Genomic DNA, 17898 nt, shown 5'->3' on the forward strand with positions numbered 1-17898 from the left:
GCTGCAGTCTTATAAAGTTGCAGTTGGTTCCTGAAGAGTCCAGTTGCGGTTCCAGTAGCCAGAAGTAGAAGTAAATGATGTAGGGGAGTCCTGGTGGAGTCTTGCACGTCGAATCTGGAGACCCACCCAAGAGGAGGCCCTAAATAACCCAGGAAGGGGGTTTGGTCACCTAGTAAGGTGACCACCTATCAGGAGGTGGCTCTGATGCCATATGCCTGACCTGGCCACTCAGATGCTCCCACAGGCCCTTGCACACCTTAGATTTAAGATGGCAGAACCAAGTGGCAACCTGGAGGTGCTCTGGGCACCACTCCTAGGGTTGTCATGGACAGGGGAGTGGTCACTCTCCTTTCCTTGTTCAGTGTGACGCAAGAGCAGGGACCAGCAGTCCCTGAGCTGGTGCAAACCGGTTTATGCAAGGAGGACACCAAATGTGCCCTTCAAAGCAAACCAGTTCCCAAGCCATGTAACACCTATTTCCAAGGGAGGAGGCAACACCCTCTCCCTCCCACAGGAAATCCTTTGGTCTGCCTCCCTGGGCTTGAGCTGTTCAGGCAGCAGGAGGGCAGAACCCTGTCTGTAGGGTGGCAGCAGCGCGGGCTGCCTGGAGAGGTAGCGGCCTCTATTCTTATTAAACACAGAGCAACATTGTAGTCCATTAGGTCAAACACCAGAGAGATTTGTATACAGTGCACTTCCTCACATAGTTCAAAGTTTTCTCACATGGAATAGTGAAAATAGGAGGCAAGAGAAAATAAAGTAATTCCTAGATATGCACAGTTTGGCCAAGTGGGCCCGCTGGGAATGATTCCAGATTTTCCGGTCTCATGCTGTGTAATTCTGCCACTGGATCGGTGTCCCTTTCGCGCTCCAGTTTGACAAGTTTTTTTACGATCATCTTTTTATTAGATTTTTATTCAGGAGAAAGCCATCACGTGAAGAGATCGTAATAAACACTCGTCAGTACAGCTCACAGACATAGTGAATCCCTTCCTCCACTGATATGTTGCTGGAAAGTTTGTAGATTCATTATTTTTTGGAATGAGTCCCAGCCAGCAATAAGTATGTAGTCTTCCCTTTCCAAGTATCTCTCTGACATCTACGTTTAATGCTTTCTCTTTTATTTTTGGTGCGTAAGTATTGAGCGTGGGTAGCAGGCAGACGCCACAAGGAGGCTCAGCTCATTTTGGGCTCGAGGGCTCAAGAGGACCTCGTGCTGAACCAGAACCTGTGATCGAGCTCCAGCCTTCAGTGGCCCAGACGCCTCTATACTTTACTCTGGGTATTCTGTGCCTTAAATAAGCTTAGATGCTGCTGCCAGTGTGATACCTGGTCTGCATGTGAGGATGGCTTAGCCTGCACTGCTGCTGGCCACATTGTACCTGTGCTGCATGTGAGGACGGCTTAGCCTGCACTGCTGCTGCCAGTGTGATACCCGGTCTGCATGTGAGGACGGCTTAGCCTGCACTGCTACTGGCCACATTGTACCTGTGCTGCATGTGAGGACGGCTTAGCCTGCACTGCTGCCGGCCACATTGTACCTGTGCTGCATGTGAGGACGGCTTAGCCTGCACTGCTGCCGGCCACATTGTACCTGTGCTGCATGTGAGGACGGTTAGCCTGCACTGCTACCGGCCACATTGTACCTGTGCTGCATGTGAGGACGGTTAGCCTGCACTGCTGCTGCCAGTGTGATACCCGGTCTGCATGTGAGGACGGCTTAGCCTGCACTGCTGCCGGCCACATTGTACCTGTGCCGCATGTGAGGACGGCTTAGCCTGCACTGCTACCGGCCACATTGTACCTGTGCTGCATGTGAGGACGGTTAGCCTGCACTGCTGCTGGCCACATTGTACCGGTGCTGCATGTGAGGGGACCTTACACTGCTGCCAAATGCTGCTCATTGTGTGTCTTTACACACAGGCTTGGACTGCTGCTGCAGATGCTGTCAATGTTCTGTGCTTACGTGGGAACCTTGCTTCATTTCTGCCCAGATCAGGATGTGTTCTGTGGGTGTGAGGGAAGTGTGTCTGGTGCTAAACATCTTTTGTGTGTGGGAATCTTGATATGCGTTTGAGTCAAGCTGGCACTCATACACCCCAGCGCTGTTCCGTGCACTTCTACCAAATCTGAAATGCTGCTTGTTTGTTTTATGTAAGGGAGGCATTAAATTGTGCTGCCCAGGGCCACGCTTGTTTCATGTTTTTGAAGGAAGCACTGACAGGCCCTTTAGTGCCACACTCGTTCCATGTCCTTGAAGGAAGCTCACACTGGCCCTGCAGTGCCACACTCATTCCATGTCTTTGAAGGAAGCTTGCACTGGCCCTGCAGTGCCACACTAATTCCATGTCTTTGGAGGAAGCTCACACTGGCCCCGCAGTGCCACACTCATTCCATGGCTTTGAAGGACGACCTGCACTGGCCCTGCAGAGCCACTCTATATGGCATTGAAGGACATTTGCACTGGTCAAGGAAGCTTGTACTGGTCCTGCAGTGCCACATTTGTTCCATGGCTTTGAAGGAAGCTCGCACTGTCCCAGCAGTGCCACACATGCTCCATGTCTTTGAAGGAAGCTTGCAGTAACTGGCCCTGCAGTGGCACTTTTGTTCCATGTCTTTGAAGGAAGCTCGCACTGGCCCTGCAGAGCCACATTTGTCCATGTTTTTGAAGGAAGCTCGCACTGGCCCTGCATAGCCACATTTGTTCCATGGCTTTGAAGGAAGCTTGCACTGTCCCAGCAGTGCCACACTTGTTCCATGTCTTTGAAGGAAGCTTGCACTAACTGGCCCTGCAGTGGCACTTTTGTTCCATGTCTTTGAAGGAAGCTCGCACTGGCCCTGCAGAGCCACATTTGTCCATGTTTTTGAAGGAAGCTCGCACTGGCCCTGCATAGCCACATTTGTCCATGTTTTTGAAGGAAGCTCGCACTGGCCCTGCAGAGCCACACTTGTGCCAGGTTTTTCAAGATAGATTGTGATTCTCCTGACCAGGGCTGAATTCCATATGTGTGTGAGCCAAGACCCCCTGCACTCTGTCTGATCAAAATACAGTTTTAAATGTCTCACCCGCCTGATGTTTTCTCAAAAATAATATATAATCTAGCTTAGAGAGAATAAGCATTAGGTAAGTCCCTTCAGTTACTTATCAGAAAGAAGTGCCATTCACATATTGGTTCAGCCCTTCAGAACAGCAACCATTCAATTGGGCAGTGGATCAGCTCTCTGGCTTTGTTGCCAATGTTTGACTCTGTGTAGTAGACAGCCACTGGTCTTTAGGATGTCAGTCTGAGTGACAGCATTTTGCCCGCTTACTCTGCGTTTCTCTGAATCCGGAAAATTCGAGCCTCACAAGATATTTCCTTTAGCTCATCCCCCAGCAGCTCACCTGCAGCTCCAGACTAGTGCTCATAGAGTAATGAAGTTCCAGCAGCTCTGTCGCCAATGCTCCTGAACGACAACTTTCTTATGCGCCAGGCATCTCTGCTGAGAGCTTCAAATCCATGCCACCATCTTGAAATAGAATTTTCTGCATAGTCTATCATTTTTTTTTACTGTTCCAAGATGGCAGGCCAGCTTTGTTTTGTTAATGAAGCACATCCCCCCCCCACATTTAGTTGGGATAATTTTTGTTTGCCTCTTTTTTATTTTAACATAGGCTTGTACTACAAAGAAAACCACCACCTTGTTTTTTAGGAGGCAAGGGACTCTTTCCTATAAAGATCGGACTCACAGTCTGCAGTGTTGGTCGAAATGTGGCTTATGGGAGAGTAAATTGCTTCAGTGGACGTTCAGGCCTCAGTGTAGCTTACCAACAGCTTTGAATTACACTTGCAAACTGATGCAGCAAATGCTCAACCTGTGTCTCCTATGTCACCATCTGTCACAACTCTGATCCTTCCTGGTGAGTGGTGTACCCATGAGTGAGCAATACACTTGTCTGAGTGCAGGATAGCCACCATGATTTGAGTACAGTGTGAGGGATGTTCCTGTGTGAATGCAGGATTAATATTCTCTTGTTTGCTCTTGCACAAGACAATATTTACCCTGTAAGTGGTCCTCAGGGTAAACATTGTTCCTGTGTCGGTACCAAGAGAGGCATATGTCTGTGCGAGTACAGCCTTAGGAAGGTTATGCGAGGGCAGCAGTGTGAGAGTGGGGTCCCTGCATGTTATGTCTTTGTGTGCATGCACTTTACAAGAGCCATACCTATTGGTTTTGGTAATGCTTTTTAGAGTTATGGCTTGCAGAAATGCAGGGCAAGAACTGAAAGTACAATAGTGTATAGGTAAAAGTCATAGTGAGTTAGTGATGTGGCAGATGCAGACTGGAGGCGAGGCGCGTCAGGGGCAGCTGACAGATCTAGTGAGGTGGCCTAGATGCTTTTCTTGCACCAGGGCCCATGGCGACCTAGCTACACCAATGACCTCACTTCCTATTCAGCTGTTTCTTACTTCAAAAGCTAGATTGGGGGGTTGGAAAGGAACCTGTGGACGTGGTATAGGCCAGGACAGCCTACTCTGTGTGGACGCCTTGTTATTGTCTGTTTTATGCCTAGCAGACATTGGTGTCCAGAGGATGCATGGCGATCGATGCATGATGATGGATGCATGGCGACCGATGCATGATGATGGATGCATGGCGATCGATGCATGATGATGGATGCATGGCGATGGCCACAGGTTATTGATTGTTAATGGACGTATAGTGTATATTGTGCATGGCAGTGCCATCTATTAGGTCATTTGTGGCCCAGCTCTCCAGAGGCCCCTCTTTTCATCATACTGAGGTGCACCAACACCAGGGTGGGGTTCCAGAACAATATCCACTGGAGACACCACTGTGTTTAGGTGCTGGGGGTGCCGGGTATTGCACCCAGGAGAGCGTGAAGCGGAGGTTCATGCTCCTTGGTGGCACTCTGAGGGATACATCCTAGAAGAGGCTCTTGGGTGACTTACTCTAGCCATTAATGGGGACCATCATGGTTCAAAAGTTGAACCTCACATGTAATCTGCAAAACCATATTAAGCCACTTTAAATAGTCACTCATGATTTTAATTCTCACTGGAACTAAACAAACAAGATTTGCAATGAGATCACTTCACTCAAAGACTTTAATGAGTTATTTTATTCACCAAAATAGCTCTATATAAGTTAAAAAAACATTTCTGTCCAGTGCAAATGTATCTGTAGGAACTGTTCATGTTAGCTTAATACTCCTCACCCTCCTCTTCTCCCTCTCCTTCCACGCTGTCAGTTCCCACCTCTTCATAATCCTTCTCCAGGGCGGCCATGTCCTCCCGGGCCTCGGAGAACTCTCCTTCCTCCATCCCCTCACCCACATACCAGTGGACAAAGGCTCGCTTCGCATACATCAGGTCAAACTTGTGGTCTAAGCGAGCCCATGCCTCAGCGATGGCGGTGGTGTTGCTTAACATGCACACCGCACGCTGCACCTTGGCCAGATCCCCACCGGGCACCACGGTGGGAGGCTGGTAGTTGATACCAACTTTGAAACCAGTTGGGCACCAGTCCACAAACTGGATGGTACGTTTGGTCTTGATGGTTGCTATTGAAGCGTTGACATCTTTGGGCACCACATCGCCACGGTATAGCAAGCAGCAAGCCATGTACTTACCGTGGCGCGGGTCACATTTCACCAGCTGGTTTGCGGGCTCAAAGCAAGCATTGGTGATCTCGGAGACTGAAAGCTGCTCGTGGTAGGCTTTCTCTGCAGAGATCACTGGGGCATAGGTGGCCAGGGGGAAGTGAATACGCGGATAGGGCACCAAGTTGGTCTGGAACTCCGTGAGGTCAACATTGAGGGCACCATCGAACCGGAGAGAGGCTGTGATGGAGGACACAATCTGCCCGATCAAGCGGTTGAGGTTGGTGTAGGTCGGACGTTCAATGTCCAGGTTCCTTCTGCAGATGTCGTAGATGGCCTCGTTGTCCACCATGAAGGCGCAGTCCGAATGCTCCAGGGTGGTGTGAGTGGTCAGGATGGCATTGTAGGGCTCAACCACAGCGGTGGAGATCTGCGGTGCTGGGTAAATGGCGAACTCCAGCTTGGACTTCTTGCCGTAGTCAACAGACAGACGTTCCATCAGCAGGGAGGTGAAACCAGAGCCTGTGCCACCACCGAAGCTGTGGAAGATGAGGAAACCTTGGAGACCTGTGCACTGGTCAGCCTGTAGGAATGAGTATAGAGGGTGAAGTTAGTATGATGGCAAAATAATTCTATTTATAAAGTTACAAACACTTATTGGAGCAGAGCTTCTGATCTGTAGATACCAGCAAGACCAGAATGGTTCTCATAGAGTAGGAACCCAATAGAAGCCATCCCCCCACCCCCGAATGGAGCAGGTTGGTGCAACTGGAGCCTTGTGATGTTTACAATGTTTGATACTTAAGAAGCTGAAGGCCATCTCAGTGGCAGGCATGGCTGCAGATATACACATTAGTTAGGAGTTATTTGATAACACAAGGCTGAGCCTGACAGAGAAGTCAACAAGGTTTAGCAGGTAATACACAAGGACAAGGGATAAGGATGACTCTATTTTTAAAGGGAAAGAATTGCCAAGGGAGAGATTAAGAGTAAAGGTTATTATTGAGTGAAACTATTAAACCAAGCAAGACAGGTGAGAGAAGATTAAAAAAAGAAAGGTGAATGAAGAAACCTGGTGAGCAGGAAGAGTGAAAACACAGGGTGCAAAAAGTGTTCCTGAGCAGTGTCATGTAGCATCAACAGGGGTGCTGAGGAAAGTGAAGCCTCCAGGATCTTGCTGTGCAGGTGCAGAGTGGATCTTCAGGTTTAAGGAAGTTGATTGGTTTTGCCTGGGGTTTTAACCCCAGTACTGTCATCCTAAAGGCAGCTGCCCACCAACATATGGCTTTTACGTGTGGGAGGAGGGAATGTGTAAGAACAGTTCCAGGTACAGAAGTGCAGAAAATCTAGTTCTGCTTCAACGGTTGAGCACTCAATTCTGTCGTTTTTTACCTGATGTTTACAATTGGACGAAAATCTATTTACCCATCAGGGGGCTGGACTAGTTTGCTCAGGTGCCACCTAAGAGGCCGAGAGATTCTAAAGAACACTGCAGTAGGTAAACACTGGTCACAACACTGAATTTTAAAAGCATCCAGCAGGATTCTGGAGAAAGACTTTGAATGTCCAAACTTTGAGCATGGCATTGGCACCAGTCACTGCCCTCATGTGACACATGGCAGAATGTACTTAGTAGAAAGACTTCTTTTGGACCAAGTGAAGCTGGCCAACATTACACCATATTCACATCCAGGTGCCCTATAAATTAAGGACCCCTGAAGTCCATTGAATGCCTCAAATATCTAATAGATGTTGATTACAAACACAATAGCAGCCAGTGATTGCCCCTGCAGTAGGGACTTCTAGCAGCTAAAAGCTAGAGTTGCAGTTCGGTATTCCGACCGCCTCTGCTGTGGGGCGGTGGCGTATAACAAAGATAGGACCAAAGATAGATTAGCATAACAAGTGATGCTAATGTGGTGATAGGAGGTGCTAGGGAATCTTAAATCTGCCTCCAAATGTCTTCAAGAACCTTTCTCCTGTGGGGGCCTGGTCAGCACTGAAACCTGGTTCCTCAATGATGCTGTGGCAGGGTCAGTCACAGGTCAGACAAGTCACTGCCCTGCTGACCATTCACATGCACAAGTTGTGTTTGCCCAGCCCACTTCTGGGGTGCACTTCTCATCTCACCCTACCCAGGGCCATGGATCTGGCAGGTCTGTGAGTCCCAGGTCCCAGTGCTTAACTTGTAAACAAAATAAGTGCCAGGGCCCTCCTCAGGAGGCCACCGCAGCTTGTACCACTCATTGCCCATGCCAGCATTGCCAACGATATACTACACTATATACTATACTACCCGTCACACACCTACAAGTCTGGCAACACAGTTTCAAAGCCCCCCCCAAAGCTAATAGAATGGCAGGTCAGCAGGTTTTAGCTGCTTTCAATGTACAATTATTTCATAAACAAGTATTGTTCTTATCTTTAAATTGCACAAACAGTGCCACCATGTGGCAGCTGTCATAAGTGCCGGTGTTGACAAGTGAGTGGCGATGCTGAGCACCGGAGACCACTGGATCAATTTAAGCACTGCCAAGTCCTCCTCTCAAGAGTCTGATATCTTCAGTGGGTGTCAGGAGATGCATCACTGGTCAGTCTGACCTCTTCGATACAAACAAATGTGATAAAAAAAGTACTTACCAGTTTCCGAGTCCGGTCCAGCACCAGGTCGATGATCTCCTTGCCAATGGTGTAGTGCCCACGGGCGTAGTTGTTGGCTGCATCTTCCTTGCCGGTGATGAGCTGCTCAGGGTGGAAGAGCTGGCGGTACGTGCCCGTCCGGACCTCATCTGCAAAAATAATGTTCAGTTTTATTGGAGTTGAGTACACCTCGAGGTAAGAAGTCTCTACAGCCGACTATAGGATACACAGAGTACAACAATTGTAAACCAGTGACAACAGGTATCGGAACATAACCCAGGAGCAGGGACCAGAGGGACCAGAGACCCATAGGCTGCAACACCACAACTGTCGAGGGAGCAGCGATGGAGAAGAAACGCAAGTATCAGGTATTTTTTGTGGATTCTGAGAGAACAAATTTGGGAGGAAGGATTCTCAGTCAAAGAGTGATTAGGCAGACAAGCAGTGTGATGCAGCAATTCAAGCATTGGACAGTGCAAGGGATCAGGATGGTTGGTTGGAAAGCAGCTCTCATCTTACTCAGATGATGGCATAAGCAAGTAGTTGGGCTGGCATTGGGAATGCAAGTGTTGCAAGCTAACACTCGTGGGAATGCACTGCTTGTGTGACAACCTCTGGTATGGTGGCCAAAACCATGAATGGCCCTTTACCGGCGTGCGATGACAAAGATGTAATCCACGCCAATGTAAGCCCTAAAAAGTGGAAAATACCTTGATAATGTTTGGTAGGGTCTGCTGAGCCACAAGGAGCTCTTACATAAACCCAGATACTGACCTTCTACCAATGAGATTCATCTGCCTTTGAACAGAGGATGGGGACTACTCAATGCTAAGTCATCGGGACCAGGAGAAAGCACAGACCTCAGCAGGGTGAACATCAGGAGAAGACATGTCCTCTGCAGACCTCTGAGCAGGAGGTTCAGACCATGAGAACCCATGGTCAGTTCAGACATGAGCAGAATGCCAAGAGAAGCCATATTCTGCACAAACCCATGAGCAGGCGTTGGGGACCAGGAGAAAACATTGTCATTACACAAACCTCGGTACGGTGTACATCAGCAGAAGGTATTTCCCCCACAGACCTCTGAGAAAGGGGTTCAGACCATGAGACGCCATGGCCAGTTCTGACATGAGCTGGCTGCCAGGAGAAGCCATATTCTGCACAGACACCTGAACAGGTAGTGGGGAACCAGGAAAATGCATTATCATTATAAAGACCTAAGCTAGGTGTGCATCAGGAGAAGACATGTTTACTACAGACCTCTGAGCATGGGGTTCAGACCCTGAGAATCCATATTCTGCACCGACACATGAGCAGGTGTTGGGGACCCGGAGAAAGCATTGTCATTACATAAACCGTTGCAGGGTGTATATCTGGAGAAGATATGTCCACCACAGACCTCTGAGAAGGGGGTTCAAACCATGAGAAACCATGGTCAGTTCAGACGTGAACAGTTTGCCAGATCAAGACATTCTGCCCGGGCCCATGAGCAAGTAGTGAGGACCAGGAGAATGCATGGCCATTTAACAGATCCAGGCTGCGTGTACATCAGGAGAAGACATGACGTCTTAGCATGAGGTTCAGACCATGAGAAGTCATGGTCAGTTCTTATATGTAACATGAGCAGGGTGCCAGGAGAAGCCATGCCCTACCCACAGGCATCTGACATAGGATGGAAATCAGGGAAAGAGTCCTGGAGATGCTGATCATACCCAGCCCACGGGCACAGTGAGGTGACCACTGACACCCTGTGACTCACCATCACCATGGGCTCCATAGCTCACCCATGGGCACAGTGAGGTGACCAATGACACCCCGCGACTCACTGATCATCTTTGGCTCCATACCCGGCCCATGGGCACATTGAGGTGACCAATGACACCCCGTGACTCACATATCACTGTTGGCTCCATACCCAGCCGATTGGCACAGTGAGGTGGCCAGTGACACACCCTGTACTCACCGATCACCGTGGGCTCCAGGTCCACAAAGACTGCCCGTGGCACGTGCTTCCCTGCCCCCGTTTCACTGAAGAAGGTGTTGAAGGAGTCGTCGCCTCCCCCGATGGTCTTGTCGCTGGGCATCTGTCCATCTGGCTGGATGCCATGCTCCAGGCAGTACAGCTCCCAGCAGGCATTGCCAATCTGGACTCCGGCCTGGCCGACGTGGACTGAAATGCACTCACGCTGTGGAGAAAAAAAAGAGGCCATGGTAGAAACTTGAAGGCTCGTGGGGGAACACACCCTGATCTGTAACCTAGGAATGTTGCCCTCTGCCTGTGCGTGCCTACTGCCAGCTGATGGTCACCACTGGCTGCCTTCTGCCTCTCTTGGGTAAAGCTGTGATCTGTGACCTGCTTTGTCCCACCACCACGCATGTGTGGCTGCTGCCCCCCTCATTGTCACATCTCATACTACAAATGTTTCCACCTATCCCCTGGTATAGCTACACCTGCACCCCCAGGTGGGGCTGCTGTGCCACTCATCTCCTCCCTGGTACAATGGTGCCCTTTCCTGCAATCCTAGGTGAGGCTATTCTGCCCCTTACCTCAACCCTAGTACTGCTGTGCTACCTCGATAACACTGCAAAGAGATGAACAACTCAAGAATCATGCCACCCCACTCTGTACCACCTACACAGCTTTCATGAATCAGCGACACTCCACTCTGTGCCACACAGTAGCACCACACACACATCTGAACAACTCAAGAATCAGTGGCAGCCCACTCTGTACAACCTCCACAACCACACACACAACTTAACAACTCAAGAATTAGTGACAATCCAATCTGTGCCACACAATAGCTCCACACACATACACAGATCTGAACAACTCAAGAATCAGTGGCACCCCACTCTACAACCTCCACAACAACACACACAACTTAACAACTCAAGAATCAGTGGAACCCCAACTGCTTTTATTGAAAATGTAATGAAGAATCATAGCAGTACAAGTCTCCTGCAATGGGGTAATGGTAAGACATATTTACACCATAATTTCTGTTCAAAATTCATCACCACGTGAGCAGCGGCACAATTTCAACTATCCAGGCAGGGCCTGTATGTTCAGAAGAGTGAAAGTGGTGTGGGTATGTAGTCACCGTGCCATTGAGGTTGCCCATTTATCTGGGAAGAATGCACTTTGAGGTGGGAGAAAACTAGAGGAAAGGTTTGGAGATGGGCGAGGTGAGCGGTTTGGAGGATGTTTGTGCCACCTCCAGAACACTGCACAGGACTGAACAACTCAAGATTCAGTGGCGCCCCACTCTGTACCACCTCCACAGCACCGCACACACCCAAACAACTCAAGAATCAGAGGCACCCCATTCTGTAAAACCTCCACAACACCACACACCCCTGAACAACTCAAGAATCAGAGGCACCCCATTCAGTACCACCTCCATGCCACCAAACACACCTGAACAACTCAAGGATCAGTGGCACTCCACCCCGTACCACCTCCACACCACAGCACACACCTGAACAAGTCAAAAATCAGTGGCACCTGCTCTGTGCACCTCCACGGCAACCCCACATATGAACAATTCAAGAAACGGTTGCACCCCGCTGTTTGCCACCTCAGCTGCCCCAAATACACCTGAACAACTTGAGAATCATGGCACCCCACTCTGTACCACCTCTACACATCTGAACTACAGAATTAGTGTACAGGACTGAACAATCAGAGGCACCGCAGTCTGTACCACATCCATAGCACCACACACATACCTGAACAACTCAAGAATCAGTGACACTCCACCCTGTACCTCCTCCACAGCACCACACACACCTGAACAAGTCAAGAATCAGTGACACCCGTTCTGTAAAACTTCCACAACACCACACACCCCTGAACAACTCAAGAAATGATGGCACCCTATTGTGTGCCACATCAACTGCACCAGACACACCTGAACAACTGGAGAATCAGTGACACTCCGCTCTGTGCCATCTCCAAGGCACCACACACACCTGAACAAGTCAAGAAACAGTGACACCCGTTCTGTAAACCTCCACAACACAACACACCTCTGAACAACTCAAGAAATTATGGCACCCTAATGTGTGCCACATCAACTGCACCACACACACCTGAACAACTTGAGAATCATGGCACCCCACTCTGTACCACTTCTACACATCTGAACTCCAGAATCAGTGTACACAACTGAAAAATCGGAGGCACCCCACTCTGTACCACATCCATAGCACCACACACATACCTGAACAACTCAAGAATCAGTGACACTCCACCCTGTACCACCGCCAAAGCCCCACACACACCTGAACAAGTCCAGAATCAGTGACACCCACTCTGTGCACCTGCACAGCATCTACACATCAGAACAACTCAACAAACAATGGCACCCTAATGTGTGCCACATCAACTGCACCACACACACCTGAACAACTCGAGAATCATGGCATCCCACTTTGTGCCACCTCTACACATCTGAACTCCAGAATCGGTGTAAAGGACTGAACAATCAGAGGCACCCCACTATGTACCATATTCATAGCACCACACACACCTGAACAACTCAACAATCAGTGGCACCCCACTCTGTGCCACCTCCATTTTTTAAAAACATTATTTTTATTGACATTTTCAAATAAACGAAGAATCATGGCACTACAAGTCTCCTGCATTGGGGGTAAATCTAAGACATATTTACGCCATCATTTCTGTTCAAAATTCATCACACATAAGCAGCGGCACAATTTCAATCATCCAGGCAGAGCCTGTACGTTCTGAAGAGTGAAAGTGGTGTGGGTGTGTGGTCACCCTGCCATTGAGGTTGCCCTTTTATCTGTGGAGAATGCACCTTGTGGTGGGAGAAAATTAGAGGAAAGATTTGGAGATGGGCGAGGTGAGCGGTTTGGAGGATGTTTGTGCCACCTCCTTAACACTGCACAGGACTGAACAACTCGATATTCAGAGGCACCCCAATCTGTGCACCCGCCACAGCACCCCCACATCTGAACTACTCATGAAACTATAGCATCCCGCTGTGTGCACCTCCACAACACCCCCACATCAGAACAACTCAAGAATCCGCGGCACCCCACTCTGTACCACCTCCACAGCACCGCACACACCTGAACAACCCAAGAATCAGAGGCACCCCACTCTGTGCACCCGCCACAGCACCTCCATATCCGAACGACTCACGAAACGGTGGCACCCCACTGTGTGCACCTCCACAGCACCCCCACATCAAAACAAGTCATGAAACAGTGGCATCCCACTCTGTGCACCCGCCACAGCACCTCCATATCCGAACGACTCATGAAACGGTGGCACCCGCTGTGGGCACCTCCACAGCACCCCCACACCTGAACAGCGCTCTCTAAACTCATGAACCAGTGACCCCTCTTCCAACCCTACGAAGAGGCCCCTCCATGCGCTGCCCAAGCGTGAACGTGAAGTATGCAGGACCTCCATGCAACGCAGAAGCGTGCACACGGGACTTAGGGCGTTAGTACAGACATGGGCGTCTGCTGACATGTTTTCAGGGGTGGGCATAATTTTAACGTCACCCCGAGAAAGGAGAAAGCAGGGGTTATTAATTACCTGGCGGGGTGAGATAGAGGCGGGGGTGCCTGCTGCTGGGGGTGGCGGTACAGGGGGGTGCACAAAGGGGGGTCCGTACCCCGAGTATTCTCCTCTCGTCTCCTGGTCCCCGCTGAGTCCTGGGACGTAGGGGGTCGGTGGACAGAGGTGCATGGGCAGTGTTGGGTGGCTGCCGGGTATAGAGGGGTGCAGGGAGGGGGTCCGTATCCCCCATCTCGTCTCCTGGTCCCCGATGAGTCCTGTGTCCTAGGGGTAAGGGTCGGTGAACAGAGGTGCATGGGCAGTGGGGGGGGATTCTCCCAGGTAATGAGGGGTGCACAGAGGTGGGGTCCGTATCCCCCATCTCATCTCTTGGTCCCCGGTGAGTCCTGTGTCCTAGGGGTAGGGGGTCGGTGTTCAGAGGCGCATGGGCGGTGTTGGGTAGGTGCCAAGTATAGAGGGGTGCTGGGGGATCCGTACCCCCAGTATTCACCATCTCATCTATTAGTCCCGGGTGAGTCCTGTGTCCTAGGGGTAGGGGGTCGGTGTACAGAGGTGCAAGGGCGGTGTGGGGTGGCTGCCAGGTACAGAGGGGGTCCGTACCCCCAGTACTCCCCATCTCAGAGGCGCATGGGGGGTGGGGTTCTCCCAGGTAATGAGGGGTGCACAGAGGTGGGGTCCGTACCCCCCGTCTCGTCTCCTGGTCCCCGATGAGTCCTGTGTCCTAGGAGTAAGGGTCGGTGAACAGAGGTGCCTCGGCAGTGGGGGGTGGGGCGTTCTCCCAGGTAATGAGGGGTGCACAGAGGTGGGGTCCGTACCCCCCATCTCAGAGGCGCATGGGCAGTGGGGGGGGTTCTCCCAGGTAATGAGGGGTGCACAGAGGTGGGGTCCGTACCCCAGTACTCACCATCTCGTCTCCTGGTCCCCGATGAGTCCTGTGTCCTAGGGGTAAGGGTCGGTGTACAGAGGTGCCTGGGCAGTGGGGGGTGGGGCGTTCTCCCAGGTAATGAGGGCTGGACAGAGGTGGGGTCCGTACCCCCCATCTCAGAGGCGCATGGGCAGTGGGGGGCGTTCTCCCAGGTAATGAGGGGTGCACAGAGGTGGGGTCCGTACCCCCCATCTCAGAGGCGCATGGGGGGTGGGGTTCTCCCAGGTAATGAGGGGTGCACAGAGGTGGGGTCCGTACCCTCCGTCTCGTCTCCTGGTCCCCGATGAGTCCTGTGTCCTAGGGGTAAGGGTCGGTGTACAGAGGTGCCTGGGCAGTGGGGGGTGGGGCGTTCTCCCAGGTAATGAGGGCTGGACAGAGGTGGGGTCCGTACCCCCCATCTCAGAGGCGCATGGGCAGTGGGGGGCGTTCTCCCAGGTAATGAGGGGTGCACAGAGGTGGGGTCCGTACCCCCCATCTCAGAGGCGCATGGGCATTGGGTGGGGTTCTCTCAGGTAATGAGGGGTGCACAGAGGTGGGGTCCGTACCCCCCGTCTCGTCTCCTGGTCCCCGATGAGTCCTGTGTCCTAGGAGTAAGGGTCGGTGTACAGAGGTGCCTCGGCAGTGGGGGGTGGGGCGTTCTCCCAGGTAATGAGGGGTGCACTGAGGTGGGGTCCGTACCCCCCATCTCAGAGGCGCATGGGCATTGGGTGGGGTTCTCCCAGGTAATGAGGGGTGCACAGAGGTGGGGTCCGTACCCCCCATCTCAGAGGCGCATGGGCATTGGGTGGGGTTCTCTCAGGTAATGAGGGGTGCACAGAGGTGGGGTCCGTACCCCAGTACTCACCATCTCAGAGGCGCATGGGCAGTGGGTGGGGTTCTCCCAGGTAATGAGGGGTGCACAGAGGTGGGGTCCGTACCCCCCGTCTCGTCTCCTGGTCCCCGATGAGTCCTGTGTCCTAGGAGTAAGGGTCGGTGTACAGAGGTGCCTCGGCAGTGGGGGGTGGGGCGTTCTCCCAGGTAATGAGGGGTGCACAGAGGTGGGGTCCGTACCCCAGTACTCACCATCTTGTCTCCTGGTCCCCGGTGAAGCCTTCGGTCCGATGGGTAAGGGCTCGGCGAGGGCTGGCGGTGATCTGAGGGCTCTCTGGCCGCTCCCCGTTTTATAGCGCTCAGAGGTCACGTGCCTCTGTTGTTGGATACGGGGGTCAGTGGATACGGGGGACTCCCCGCGGCTGTCGCCATGGAGACGCGAGGGAGTCTAACAAAGGAGGATGGGGAGGGATGGGCCGAGGGAGGGAGGAGGGAAGCATGGCGGCGCCCCTGGGCCAAGGAAACCCCAAACACCCCTCCCCCCCCCAACAACAGACGGTCACCCCAACACTCCCGCCACGGGCAGTCAGAGGGCGCGCCGTGATCACATCCAATTTACATTATTAAATACAGGACAAGTCGCATTCATTGCGGATTTGACATTCGGGGGTTTCGAGGCGCTATAGGGCTCGTGGGTGATAGAGCGAACCGTAGTAACAATTTACCTGTGTTCGGACGCTCTTTAGGCCGATGTATCTTTTGACTAAGTGGGAACTCTCTGTACTCTTAATCGATCGGTCACATCAAATCAATAATCAATAACGTACATAAGCAACACCTTGATCAACATAACACTTAACAATTAATCCAGAATACATTTTGGCGAACCCTGACCTTTCAGTCAGGAATAACCACACCAGTTTATTGCGAAGTTAGTGAATTTATTTCCCTATATTAACAAAGCTAGCACAATATAGATGTGTCTCAACACCAAATGATAAACATATATGAACATTAATAGCTGTCCATAACGGCGAAACAGGTGCAATCTATGTAGCATTTGAATCACAAGGCATTCGATAATAGCAATGCAAAGCACTAATACGATAATCTGTAATGGGCTAATTGCATACATTTAGTCAGCATAACAAGATCTCAAATTGCATCGTGCGACATATGGAATCCTCATCTAACCTCAAATTAGCATCGGCATGTGGGACTTTATGCAAAAACAATTTAGCAACATTAATTTAGAAAACTCCTAGCTAGGGCTCTTATCAAAATCAGCAGTTGATTACCTAAAAGAAACACAATGCAATTTTACAATTTCCTTTCATATTTACCAATTACGATCAGCATACAAGGAAGTCTTCATCTCATAGGTACCGTTTCTCGATCAGCATGGGTCGGGGTAAAGGGGCAGGGGTGGACGGGGCGATTGCCTCACGGCGGCAAGGTAAAACTACTACTTCATGCAAAGGGACAAGTCAAAGTTAAAGTCTCTAGGGCAAGAATCATTAAAGTCTCTTTCTCTCGACTAGAGAAAGCATCAAAGTCTCTCAAAATGGCGTCGCAGCAAAGTGGGCCATAATAGCTACGAAGTCTGCAAAATGGCGGGTATCGAGCTGGTAATGGCTACTTTCTTCTCGTGCACCTGGTTTTTATAGACAACAGTTCGAATCCAGTAGGGTCTCCATTGGAGGGTTCATAGGTTAGCCTCAAACCGTCCAATCAAAAAACGACAGTTCTCAAGCCTTTACTTAAGCATACATTATCCTTGGAGACGGGTACGCAAGTTGCAACATTGTCTATCAATTAGCTCACTTTCAGAGCCTCCATTGTCCGCACCTGCAAGTCGACCTTGAATTAAAGAGAAAATATGCCAGGCTGGCACTAACTTTAAGATAAGCATGTGAACAGTTTCTGTGGAAAAATACAGCTTCAAGCAGAAATACACGTTTAATAGCACATTGGAAAAATACGAGTATCTAAACCGTGAGACCAGGCCACTAGGCCAAAGCCTCCGCTAAAGTAATGCTAAGCTAGAACATTTCAAACAAGCAAATCGTAGCACACGTTTATGATTATGTCGGATTAGTGCGATTCTAATACACCACGTTATATAAAGCACGCGTATAAATGTTGGCAAACTACTCTGAGGGCACATTTTGTCCCCGTACAATCTTTATTAGTTCGGTTAATGTCACACATGATTATTTCACACTACGTTTATGCGTTAATAAATCAAAACCTTCATTTTCTGCTTCATCAATCCCTCCTCTGATGACTACTTGTCATCACACAAATTTAGCCCACAAATTTTATTCCATTAAAATTCTGTCAGTTCCCTTTTCCTTT

The 17898-nt window shown here is 50.5% G+C and overlaps 1 protein-coding gene across 1 annotated transcript; it reads right to left on the minus strand.

Moving 5' to 3' along the window:
- Positions 1-5110: 5110 nt before the first annotated feature.
- On the minus strand, positions 5111-15985 carry LOC138286687 (tubulin alpha-1A chain-like). Its single transcript, XM_069227170.1, has 4 exons — positions 15793-15985; positions 10209-10431; positions 8246-8394; positions 5111-6188 (listed from the first exon to the last, which is right to left on the minus strand). The coding sequence occupies exons 1-4, from the start codon at positions 15793-15795 to the stop codon at positions 5208-5210; spliced, it is 1356 nt and encodes a 451-aa protein (XP_069083271.1). The 5' UTR covers positions 15796-15985; the 3' UTR covers positions 5111-5207.
- Between the last annotated feature and the right edge of the window lie 1913 nt (positions 15986-17898).

This window comes from Pleurodeles waltl, chromosome 3_2 (genome assembly GCF_031143425.1).
Source record: "Pleurodeles waltl isolate 20211129_DDA chromosome 3_2, aPleWal1.hap1.20221129, whole genome shotgun sequence".
NCBI classification, from domain to species: domain Eukaryota; kingdom Metazoa; phylum Chordata; class Amphibia; order Caudata; family Salamandridae; genus Pleurodeles; species Pleurodeles waltl.